Genomic DNA, 12,714 nt, shown 5'->3' with positions numbered 1-12,714 from the left:
AACTACAAGATACAAATGTTTAGCATCCACTTATGTGTATTTTTTAGTGTCTGTGTATGTTTCTCTTGATTTCAGAAACTGGAGGGAGGGTGAAGTATTTTCCCAATCATAAAAAAGCAGTTAGCTTCCCAGCCTTCAACAGATTGTACTGTTAAGTACCATGGAGTTGGTCCTGATTCCTAGGGACCCTGTATACATTTTCCAAAGAGCAACTGGTGTGTTTTAACTGCTAGGTAAGTGATTCAAACTGACTTTGTGGTCTAATACCTACCCTACAGTGTGGCTATGCCAGGACTCCTTCTTAATTTTTAAAGGTAGAAAATAAATACTTTTATCAAAGAAAACTAAATAGATACTGATAAATGTGCTTATTCTCTTTCCTGAACAAAAGTCTTTCATGTTTTCCTTTTAAAAGTCGGAGCAAAACCAAAACAGACAATATTAAATTACATAAAAGAAACTTCACTTATTTAATGCCATGTCTCCTCTACTGATAGGCAGAATTAAATAAGTAAATTTAATAAGAAATTTGGAGTCTCTGATAATAAATAGTAATTAACATTACGTTCTACTTTTAGATACTATTTCATGTCAAGAATTAGGTTAGAAATAGTATTAAGTCAAGAGAAGGTTCAAAATGGTTGCTATGTTTTGACCTTAATATTTAACCAGTGTGATTATTCCAGGCTTTTAGGAAAGTTTTACATTAATTTTTAATGAGTTGGAAATTATTGTCATTCATCTAAGTATTGTAAAATGAAGGGGATTTATGATAATCAGTGTCAAAATACTTCGACAGCACTTTATCTTTCCAGGTGGGTCAGGATTTCTTTCTTTTTCTTTGTTGTAATTGTTTGAGGAACTTTTACAATAAAAGAATTTGAACTGATGATTTCTAATGCCTTTTGGGCATCGACACAGACTAATACACATATTTGATCTGGTGTTCAGGGATTGAAATTTGCAAAGCTTGTACTAGTTTTGAAAATAGTTACTGTGTACTCAGTTTCCTGCATACCATTTCAGAAATATACCCCCAAGGACTCATTTTGGCTAAAATATGAATGAAGCAGCTTCCCTGGAAGATTTTTATTTCAAGCCATGTGTAACTAACTTCTCATTTAGTTAAGTGAGACATCTGGTATGTCAAAGTGTAATGAAGTTTCCTATTTACAGAATTTTGTATACAGAACAATAATAAATCTGTTGCTTTAGCTAATGAGAATCTGATTTAATACTCTTTTACTGAATAATGTTTTAAGTATGCCTACCTTGAACTTGGAGTCCTGGTGTGGTGCTATAGGATAATGCAGTGGACCACAAGATCAGTTTGAACTCTAAGGTCAGCAGTTCAAACTCAACAACCACTCCTTGAAAACCCTATACAGGGCCGCTATGAGTCAGAACCAACTCGATGGCACTTAACAACAACAACCTAGACCTTGATACCCTTGAACACTTTAATATATTAAAAATATAGTAAACCAAACCCATTGCCATTGAGTCAATTCTGAATTACAACAACCATGTAGGACGGAGTATAACTGTCCCGTGGGGATTCCAAAGCTATGTTCTTCACAGAAACAGACTGCCACGTCTTTCTCCCATGGAATGGATGCTGGGTTCAAACCATCAGTATTTTGGTTGGAAATCAAACACTTTAACCCCTGTGCAACAAGGATCCTTTAGATATATGTTGTTGCTATTGTTGGTGTATTTTAGATGCCAACTAATGGCAACAGAATGGAACACTGCCTGATCCTGTGCCATCCTCACAGTAGTGCCTTTGTTTGAGCCCATTGCTGCTGCCACTTTGTCAATCCATTTCATTGAGAGGATTTCCTCTTTTAGGCTGACCCTTTACTAAGCACAACCAGTCCCTCCTGAAATCTCCAAAGTACGTAAGACAAATTCTCACCATCCATGCATCTAAGGAGCATTCTGACTGTACTACTTCAAACACGCATTTTTTTTCATTTTCTGTAAGTCCATGGAATATTTAATTTCTTCACCAACAGCACAATTCAAAGGCATCAATTCTTCAGTTTTCTGCGTCCATTGTCAAGCTTTGGTATAGATGAGGCAATTTAAAATACCATGACTGGGTCTGGTACATATTAGTCTTCAAAATGATGTCTTTGATCTTCACCATTTTAAAGAGATGCTTTACAGCATATATGATTTTATTTCCTTACTGCTGCTTCCAGGGGTGTTGATTGTGGAGCCAAGTAAAATGAAGTCCTAGACAACTTCAATCTTTTCATTTATCATGTTGTTGCTCTTTGGTCCAGTTGTGAGGATTTTTGTTTTCTTTGGTTTTAGATGTATTCTATAGTCTTTGATCATCCTCAGTAAGTGCTTCAAATGCTTTTCAATTTCAGCAAGCAAGATTGAGTCATACCATCTGTATAAATGAGTCTTTGTCCAATCCAGATTTTTCAAGCCGCTGAATAAGTATGGTAAAAGGATACAATCCTGATGCACTTCTTTCCTGATTTTAAATTACACAGTATCCCCTTGTTCTGTTCGAATGACTGACAATAAAACACTTTTTTGTTTTTTTAATTCCCTGCTTTCAGCCCAAATCCACTTGATAGCAGCCATGGATTCACTCGTTCCACATCTTACTCAGTTTGAATTTCTGGCAGTTCCCTGTCAGTGTACAACTGGTTTTAAATTACCTTCAGCAAAATTTTACTTGTGTTTGTTATTAATAATACTACATGATAATTTATACATCCTACTAGTCACCTTTCTTTGGAACTCCAGTACTGCATATGTTTGTTGAAATATTTCAGTTGTTAATCCATAAATTCCTAGAGCCTTGTGTGTCACCGGTTTCTTCAGTCTAGCTTGGACTTTTTCCTCAAATACCATAAGTTCTCGATCATAAGTGTCCTTCTGAAATGGTTAGTCATGTGTTGTTTCATCTTTTGTTAATTCTTCCAATGTTGTTCTATATTTTACCCATAGGACCTTTTAGTATTACAACTTGACACTTGAAGTTTTTTCCTCAGTTCATTCAGCATGAGAAAGGCCAGTCATTTTCTAAGTCTTAAAATGTTTTCTTATTATACTTTACCTTGTCTTCTCGAGCCACCCTTAGAAAAATATTTAGTTTTATACGTCCTCATTTATGCCTTTGCTTTAGTTGTTCTATGTTGAAGAACAAGTTTTAGAGTCACTTTTGATAACTGTTTTGGCCTTTACTTTCATGTCTCTTTAATGACTTGGTTTCTTCATGTATGATGCCATCCCACAAGTTACCTGATCTTCATCTATTAACGTTCAAATCTATTCTTGAGATTGTCTCTATGTTCACGTAGTACATACTCAAGATCATATTTTGTATCTCATGTTCTTGCTTTAAGTTTCTTCAGCTTCAACTTGAACTTGTATATGAGCAATTGATGCCTCTGGCTTTGTTCTGACTGATGATATTGAACTTCTCTATTGTGTCTTTCCACAGATGTAGTTGATTTGATTTTTGTGTGTTTCATACAATAAGATCCAAGGTTGTAGTTGCTATTTACATTGTTGGAAAAGGTATTATAAGTAGTTGATCTTGCATATTTCTGTCATGTTCTTGCAGGCATAATTTCTATTATCAAAGCCATACTTTCCAACTGCCTATCCTTCTTGGTTTTCTTTTGCAACTTTCACGTTCTAATCGCCAGTAATTATCAATTTATCTTGTTTGCATGTTTGATCAATTTCAGTCTGCAGAACTTGGTAAAAATCTCCAGTGTCCTCTCATTTGGTTTTAGTAGTTGGTGCATAAATTTGAAGAATTGTATTCATTGGTCTTACTTTTAGGAATATAATGCTGTTTTGGAGTCCTGGTGTGACACTGTAGGATAAGCACTCGGCCACAAGGGTGGTTTGAACCACAAGGCCGGTGGTTCAAATTCACCAGCCACTCCTTGAAAACTGTATACTGGGTTGCTGTAAGTCAGAGCCGATTCAATCGTACTTAACATCAACAACTATGTTATTCTATCACTGAAAGCATCGTACTTCAGGATTGTTCTTGAAATGTTCTTTTTAACAATGAATGTGATGCTGTTACTCTTCATCTTGTCATTCCCAGCATAGTAAACCATATTATTGACTGATTCAAAATGGCAAGTACCATTTTAATTCATTAATATGTAGGATGTCAATCTTTATACATTCATTTCATTTTTGAGGATTTCCAATTTTCTCAAATTTAGAATTCTTACTTTCATTTTAAGATCATTAATGAGTGTTTGCAGCTGTTTCTTCTAATTTTGAGGCATGCCATATCAGCAAATGAAGGTCTTGAAAGCTTTCTTCTGTCAGCAACATTAAGGTCAACTGTACTTTGAAGCAGGAAGGTCTTCCATAGTGCTAGTTTGAGTGCCTTCCAAGCTGAGGGATCATCTTTGGCCCTACATCAGACAATGTTCCGTTGCTGTTCACTGGCCAGTGTTTTCAGAAGTAGATTGTTTGTCCCTCATTCTGATTTGTTTTAGTCTGGAATTCCTGTTGACACTTGTCTACCATAAATGACCTTGCTAGCATTTGAAACATCAGTGGCATAGCTTCTAGCATCACAACAACACACAATCCAACACAGTACAGCAAAGTGATAGATGAGTAATGGTCTTAGGCATGTAGGATTCCTTATATTGTATGCACCTGCCATTTCATTTGCCTCAGACTAGCCAGACCTATTAGAATTTGCTGTTACTGCCGAAGATACTTCTCACTGTTACCTGGCAGCCAGGTATGAAAAGTTTCAAGACTGATCAGTGAAGGACAGCCCCTTGTCCTGTCTACTGCCATTCTAAGCAGACTCTCCAAAGTTCCTCATGGACATGATTTTTGAATAGTATTACTTCTTGAAAGAAGCTCTTATTTGCAATTAATTAAAAAAAAAAAAAGACTATCTTCTTAAAATTTCTAACAGTAACATCTGCCATTTAGTCAGCATTTTATTTGTGCTACATGCTCTACAAGTGTGGCACTGTAGAATCAGCACTGCACTGTGAACCACAAGGTTGGCAGTTCAAACCCACCAGCTGCTCCTCGGAAACCGTATATAGGGTTGCTATGAGTAGGAATGGATTCAGCGGCACTTAACAACAAGTGCTGTACAGGTATTTAATTATTTTATCTATGAGAAGTCCTGGTGTAGCGCTGTAGGATAATGCACTGGACCAAAAGGTTGGTTTGAACTGCAGGATCAGTGGTTCAAATTCACCAGCCATTCCTTGGAAACTCTATACAGGTCTCTATGAGTCGGAACCAGCTTGACGGCACTAAACAACAACAACAATGAGGGTTTTGCATTTATAGTTTTGAAAATAAAGCTCAGAGGGATTAAGTAACTTCCTCAAGGTCACATAACTAATAAATGGCAAAGGCAGGATTCAAGCCAGGCAGATTGTGTTCTTTACCATACTTTTCTCTTTGTAGAGAACTTTATCTGAAAATTGAGATAGCACACACACACACAAAAAAAATCTAAGCCTTGTGGTCCACTTGCAATAAGTTTTTGTGATATCTCAATGTTTGTTGTTGTTGTTACGTGCCGTCAAGTTGGTTCCGACCCATAGTGACCCTGTACAGGGCTTCCGAGGGTGTAAATCCTTACGGGAGTAGAAAGCCTCATCTTTCTCCCGCGGAGCGGCTGGTAGTTTCGAACCGCTGACCTTAAGGTTCGCAGCCCGATTCGTAACCACTACGCTACCAGAGCTCCTTATCTCAATGTTTAGCATACTTTAAATTATAATCCAAATAATGTTTTCGCAGAATATCATTCTTTGGCATTTTTAATTGTCAAGTGTTCCAGAAGGAGTCCTGGTGTGGTGCTGTGGGTTAATGTGGTGGACTATAAGGTCAGTTTGAACCACAAAGTCAGCAGTTCAAGCTCACCAGTCACTTCTTGGGAGCCCTATACAGGGACGTTATGAATCAGAATCAACTCCAAGGCACTTAACAATAAAGTGTTCCAAAAAGTACATCATATTAGAGTACTATAGATTTTATTTTATTTCTGGTTTTCCTAGATTTATACTTTGTAAATACCACATTCCAATTATGAATGGATGTTTGCAGCTGGTTTTCCTTATTTTGAATTGTACCACATCAGCAAATGCAGGTCTGAAAGGTTTACTCCATTTGCATCATTAAGGTCAATTCTACTTTTTGGTGACAGCTTTACCTCTGTCAGATTCTGAGTGCCTTCCAACCTAAAAGACTCATCTTCCAGCACTCTATCTGACAGTGTTCCACTGCTAGTCATAATGTTTTCAGTGGCTAATCGTTTAGAGGTGGTCCACCTCTCCTTTTCCCTTAGCCTGGAAGCTTAGCTGAAATGTGTCCACCGTGGGTGACCCTGCTGGTATTTAATCGACTGGTGGCATAGCTTCCAGCTTTAAGGCAATACAGAGCCACAAGAGTACAACAAACTGATTAGATGAGTGGTGGGTGATAATAGATTAGGTTTTTTGTTTTGATAATTGTTTATTTTTAAATCTTTGTCGAAGTGGATTACCACATCATTATCAATCAGAGCATGTTGTGGGTATTTACTAGCACAGCGCTTTAATCACTGAGCCACCAGCACTCTGTTTAAAATATACAGTGAAACCTATGAACGTCTGAATGTGTTTGGCACGGTTTCTACCTTTGCACTGATACTACTTTCCTATCACTTATTTTAGTAGAAAGTATTTGGAGTTTCTTCTGACAGGTTTCTACCTTATACAACTTCCAGTTTTTGCAGGTTTTACTGTTTGGCTTTCTAGTAATTTCACACTGCCACATCTGTCTTTCATGAAACATCTGGTGGGCTCAAACTGCTGACTTTTTGGTTAGTAACCAAATATTTAACCACTGTGCCAGGTGGGCTTAGATTTTTTTTTTTTTTAAGTGATAGTAGATATACCATATAGTATTTCCTGAATTTAGAAAATAATATAGTATTAACTGTCATTTTAGATGTTCCTCTTACATATCAAGCAGAAGGAAGCCGGCAAGCTCTTAAAGTTTATTTCTACATGGATAGCTACCACTTTGAACAACTGCCTCAACGGTTGAAAAATGGAGGAGGGTTTAAAATACATCCTGTTCTTTTTGCACAAGGTAAACTGCTTTCCTTTTGCTTCTTTCCATATTTAAATGATTTTTTAAATCAAATTTTACTATAAAACTAATTGTAGTGATCACAATCATTTTTTCATTAATTCAAAAATTCTCTCAGAATACTTAGGTATCCTCTTCTGAGAATATATGCAAGTATTATGATAACAATTACATGTAGATTAATAATTTATCAGATAGCATTGCTGCATTATCTGTAATTAAGAAATGTGACATTGTTTTAAATAAAGATAAATTAATTTAAACAAACTAAATGGAATATATAAATTATGTAAACTCCACACCAAGCCTCTTGCCATCAAGTCAATTCCAACCCATTGTGACCTTGAAGGTCACAGTAGAGTTGTCCCATAGGGTTTTCAAGACTGCAAATCTTCATGGTAGCCAACTGCCACATCTTTCTCCTACAGAGCAGCTGGTGAATTCAATCACTGATATTTTGGTTAGCAGCCAAGCACTTAATCATTGCACCACCAGATCCCTAAATTATAGGAGAATCATTAGAATTGCATGGCTAAAAATACTTTATAGCACAGAAAAATATTGACTATGTAAACATTTCAGATGTTATTCTTTATAATAGAGAATTCATATTATAGTCTCAATTGTGTCATATGTGTATTTACATTTATGCCAAAATGGTTTCAATAACTATCATAGTGATTTTTTGCTATTATTTCTATTTTATGTCAGTTTTTAAAAGTAAGTATGTATTTCTTTTGTACACATACTTATTTTTTAAATAAAGAATGAATGCCAGCTGCAGTTTAAGGTTAACAGAAGTAAGATTCTTGCAGTGAACTTAATTATAAGGGAAGATGTTAGATCATTTTTATTTCTGGGGTCACAAAACCTTGCTTGCAAGTGATTAGAAATCCAGTGTTGCGTCATCTCTTTCAGTCTATGATTAAAAAAAAAAAAAAAAAAATCATCAGTTTCTCTGACTAGTCTCATAGAACATTTCATTTGTTTTCTTTTTCTTTTTTGAGTTTTCAACAACTGCATTAGTTTTGTTAAGGAATTTTTATAGTTTATTAAAAAATGAAAAGATTGATGTGATAAAATCAGTCTGGCTAACTAAAGCCCAGAAAGGACATAAGATCTAAATTCACTATCAAATGGAAATACTGCTTTGCCTTACATGCATATTATTTAAAAACCCCAAACTGTAAAAGATACATTACTCTTTCTTAAGTTGTGATAGTTTAAAACCGTGCGTGCCTTAAGCAGATATTAGACAAGAATATATTCAACAGAGAAAAGTTTCAGTGAACAGAAGTCCTTGGGAGCTATTAGAAGACATTTTCATTGCTCATTGGAAGACCACGATTTGTAGACAGAGTCGATGTAGATAGTACAAGATTCTGTATTGAATAGGAATAAAATAGAAAAAGAGGCACTGACGTTACCAAATTTTTTTCCCTAGTCTGTAAATTCTTGTTTTATTTTTGGTGAAGTCTTTTGATGTGCATATGTGTTTAATTTTTAGGAGGTCCCAGTCTTCTAATGTTTGTGCTTACATTTTTAATTATGTTTGATAGTGTATTTATGCCATGCATTAGAGTCCCTATTATTTAGTTATGTTTGATAATATATGTATGCCATATGGCAGGCTCTCCCCCACTTTTATGTCTTTGATGATTTCTATGGTCCAAGATTTTACATTTATGTCTTGGGTCCATTTTGAGTTTGTTTTCTATATGGTGAGAGATATGGATCCTGTTTCATTTTTCTGCAAATTGATACCCAATTTTGTCAGCACCATTTATTAAAAAGACTATCTCTTCCCATTTAATGAGTGTCAGCCGTAGGTCAAAGATCAGTTGTCCATAGGTTCCATTGGTTTATGTCATCACACCAATACAATACCCAGTCGACTTGACTACTGTGACTGTATAGCAAGTTTTGAGATCAGGGAGTATGAGGCGTCCTACTTTGCTCTTCTTTAGTATTGCTTTTCTTGTCCAGAGTCTCTTTGATTTCTACATAAAGATGGTGATTAGTTTTTCCATCTCTGTAAATAATGATGGTGGGATCTGGTTTGGGATTGCATTATATCTGTAGATTGCTTTGAGTAGTACTGACAGTTTCAGAATGCTAAGCCTTCCTACCATCACTTATCTGTCAGTTTGTCGTACTGTGGTGGCTTGTGAGTTGCTGTGATTCTGAAAGCTATGACACTGGTATTTTAAATACCAGCAGGGTCACCCATGGTGGACAGGTTTCAGATGAGCTTCCAGATGAAGATAGACTAAGAAGGAGTGATGAACTACTTCCAAATATTTAGTCACTGAAAACCTTATGAATAGCAGAGAAACACTGTCAGATATAGTCCGATGGATCTTGGCTGAAAGCAGAGAATATCAGAAAGATGTTTACGTGTGCTTTATTGACTATGCAAAGGCTTTTGATTGTGTGGATCATGACAATCTATGGAAAACATTGCAAAGTATGAGTATTCCAAAACACTTAATTGTGCTCATGAGGGATCTGTACATGGACCAAGAGGCAGTTTTTCAAACAGAACATGGGAACACTGAATAGTTTAAAATGAAGATAGGTGTGTGATAGGGTTGTATTCTTTCACCATACTTATTCACCCTGTATGCTGAGCAAATTATCTGAGAATCTGGGTTATATGAAGAAAAACATGCATTAGGATTGGATGAAGACTCATTAACGACCTATGATATGCAGATGATACAACCTTGCTTGCTGAAAGTGAAGAGGACTTAACATATTTACTCATGAAGATCAAAAACCACAGCCTTTGGTATGTATTGCATCTCAATGTAAGGAAAACAAAAATCCTCACCACTGAACCAATAAACAACATTCTTATCAACGGAGAAAAATTGAAGTTGTCAAGGACTCCATTCTTCTTGGATCAACTATCAACACTCATGGAAGCAACAGTCAAGAAATCCAACGGCAAATTGCATTAGGCAAATCTGCTGCACAAGACCTTTTTAAAAGTGTTGAAGAGCAAAGATGTTAGCTTGAGGACTAAGGTGTGCCTGACCCAAGCCATGGTATTTTCATTATCCTCATATGCATGCAAAACTGGACAGTGAGTAAGGAAGACCATAGAAGAATTGATGCTTTTGGGTTATGGTGTTGGAGGAGAACAAAAAAGTGCCATGAGCTGCCCATAGAACCAACAGATCTGTGTTGGAAGAAGTGCTGCCATAGTGCTCCTTGGAGGCCAGGATGACCAAACTTCATCTCTCATACTTCGGACATATTGTCAGGAGGGACCAGTCACTGAAGGAAGGATATCACGTTTGGTAAGGTCAGAGAAAAAGAGAAAGACCCCCAGCGAGATGGATTGGCAAAGTGGCAGTATCAGTGGGCTCAAGTGTGAGGTTGGCCCAGGATCAGGCAGTGTTTCCTTCTGTTGTTCATAGGGTCACTATGAGTCAGTACCGACTTGATGGCACCTAACAACAACAGAAACTTTATACAGAGTTGCTATGAATTCAGAACCAACTTGATGGCACTTTACAACAACAAGCCTTCCTAGCCTGAGCATGGCACATTCTCCTGTTTATGCAGGTCTTTTTTAGTGTCTTTTGTAGTTTTCTTTGTATAGTTCATTTGTATCTCTGGTTAGGTGTATTCCTAAGTATTATATCTTTAAAAGGCTATTGTAAATGGTGAGGTTTTTTTTTTCGGATTTCATTTTCAAATTTCTCTTTTTTTATGGGTATAAATTGTTGAATGAAAACAAATTTTCTCTCTAAACTTTCGCTTAAATCACAATAAAGAGATGAAAAATACAATATAATACGTACTGAATTCTTCAGACTTAATATAAAAAAATTTACAAAAGTCAAAAAGTATTGCTACTATGGTTCCAATTCATATATGCATGGTTTTACTCCAAACAAAATGTGCCTAAACATGACTTTGTGTCATTGGGTGACTGCTGACAAGTTCTCTCCAGAATACACTTTTGTTAATCTCATTGGGATGCCTTCCAATGTCATGAAAAACAACCAATTTTGAGTCAGAGGTAAAAAACAAATTTTTAATAAAACTCATGTGGTTATCTTCCCAAATCATTGAAGCTTTGCAACAAGTTTATGGGAATGATGCCTCAAGTAAAACAACAGTTTTTAGATGTGTCAAGTATTTTAAGCAAGTTCAGAAAGGCCTTAAAGATGATCCTAATAAGTGAAGAACATCAACCTTGTTAAATGAAGAAGCTTGGCTGAAGTACAATAATCAGTGGAAGAAGACCACAGGTTTACCATTGATGTGATAGTTACTAAAGTCGGTTTCTCACATGGTTCAGCATTTTCAATATTATATGGATATCTTGTCCTTAGCGATATTTCAGCTGAGTGGGTACCAAAAGTCTTGTGCAAAGATGGGCTAGTTCAAATAGTGAATCTTGTCTTCGGTCTTTCAAGCAAGACAGAAACTAATGAATACACTGTATTGAGTAAAATCATAATCAGGAATGAGTCTTGGATTTACCATTCCAATCCAGAGAGCAAGGTCCAATCAAATCATTGGCTGCTGAGGGGATCTATTGGCAGAGAGTTCAGCTCATAAAGTTATGTTTACTGTTTTTGTAATTTCCAAGGGGTAATCTTGATAGAGTTTCTCAAAAGACATTCAAAGGATGATCATGAGAGCTTATTAAAATTTTTTAAGAAATTGGAAAACTGCATTGCTAAGAAAAAGGCCAGGAAAGTTGCACTGAAGAATATTCTTTCTTTTCTTTTTTTTTTTTTTTAAATCACAACAATACTCAACTGCTAATTCTTCTAAGGTAACAAGGCCTTTCCTATGGGAGTTTTATTGGGAAATTTTACTATCCATTCTATATCCCTGATCTTTCCCCTTCAGACTTATTTTTCCCCAAAATTCATTATTTAAAACTATTGAAAAACTGTTTGAGTCCTTTGAGAATATCAAAATTTCCATTTTGTTGGGATGTAGACCAAAGAGCATAGAATGCTTCAGGGAAGAGGTTGAGAGATGGAAACATCACCTTCAGGAATGTGTAGCCATAGATGGAGTATATAATCTTGAACCAATAGGTTGATACTGTAATATTTTTATTTAATAAAGATTTCTATGGTTTTTTTAGCCATACTTTTTGACTTATTATATAAAGTATCTCACTGGCAATTGTTTGTATTGGTTGAAAAAATTAAATTAAATTAAATTGGTTAAAGTTAGGTCAAATAAAATACATTATTAAAATTTGATAAAGAAATAGAAACAATGACCAAACATAAAAATAGGATCTTTGGAGACATGTTAGAAATTTTGTTCAATCTGAAATTTGTTAAAAGCTAATACAGAGATTGTTCTAGATGGTAGGGATGATTGTTGATTTGAAATATTGACTTGTATCAGGTTCAACCAGAACTTATAATGGTTAAAGTCTCTGTGCTTGTTTTCTTTGTTTTTTTCCCTTTTTCTTAAATCTTTGTCTTTGAAATCATTACTGAGATAACAGATGGTGCTAAACATATTTTTTAAAGATACATTTATCACACATTAGTGATAACTAGTTGAATAATCACAGCCAGCAGCAAATGTACATAAGAAACAGAAGATTGTTTT

The 12,714-nt window shown here is 35.6% G+C and overlaps 1 protein-coding gene across 1 annotated transcript in view; it reads left to right on the top strand.

The window, feature by feature from the left end:
* Nucleotides 1–12,714, top strand: part of PREX2 (phosphatidylinositol-3,4,5-trisphosphate-dependent Rac exchange factor 2) — a 482,194-nt gene that overhangs the window by 333,936 nt on the left and 135,544 nt on the right. Inside the window, exon 34 of the mRNA XM_006860035.1 lies at nt 6,970–7,113. Within this exon, the coding sequence (XP_006860097.1) occupies nt 6,970–7,113 (144 nt within the window). The remainder of the gene's footprint in view (nt 1–6,969; nt 7,114–12,714) is intronic.

Source organism: Chrysochloris asiatica, unplaced genomic scaffold (assembly GCF_000296735.1).
Source record: "Chrysochloris asiatica unplaced genomic scaffold, ChrAsi1.0 scaffold00036, whole genome shotgun sequence".
Lineage (NCBI taxonomy): Eukaryota > Metazoa > Chordata > Mammalia > Afrosoricida > Chrysochloridae > Chrysochloris > Chrysochloris asiatica.
This window is presented reverse-complemented; position numbering and strand designations above follow the sequence as displayed.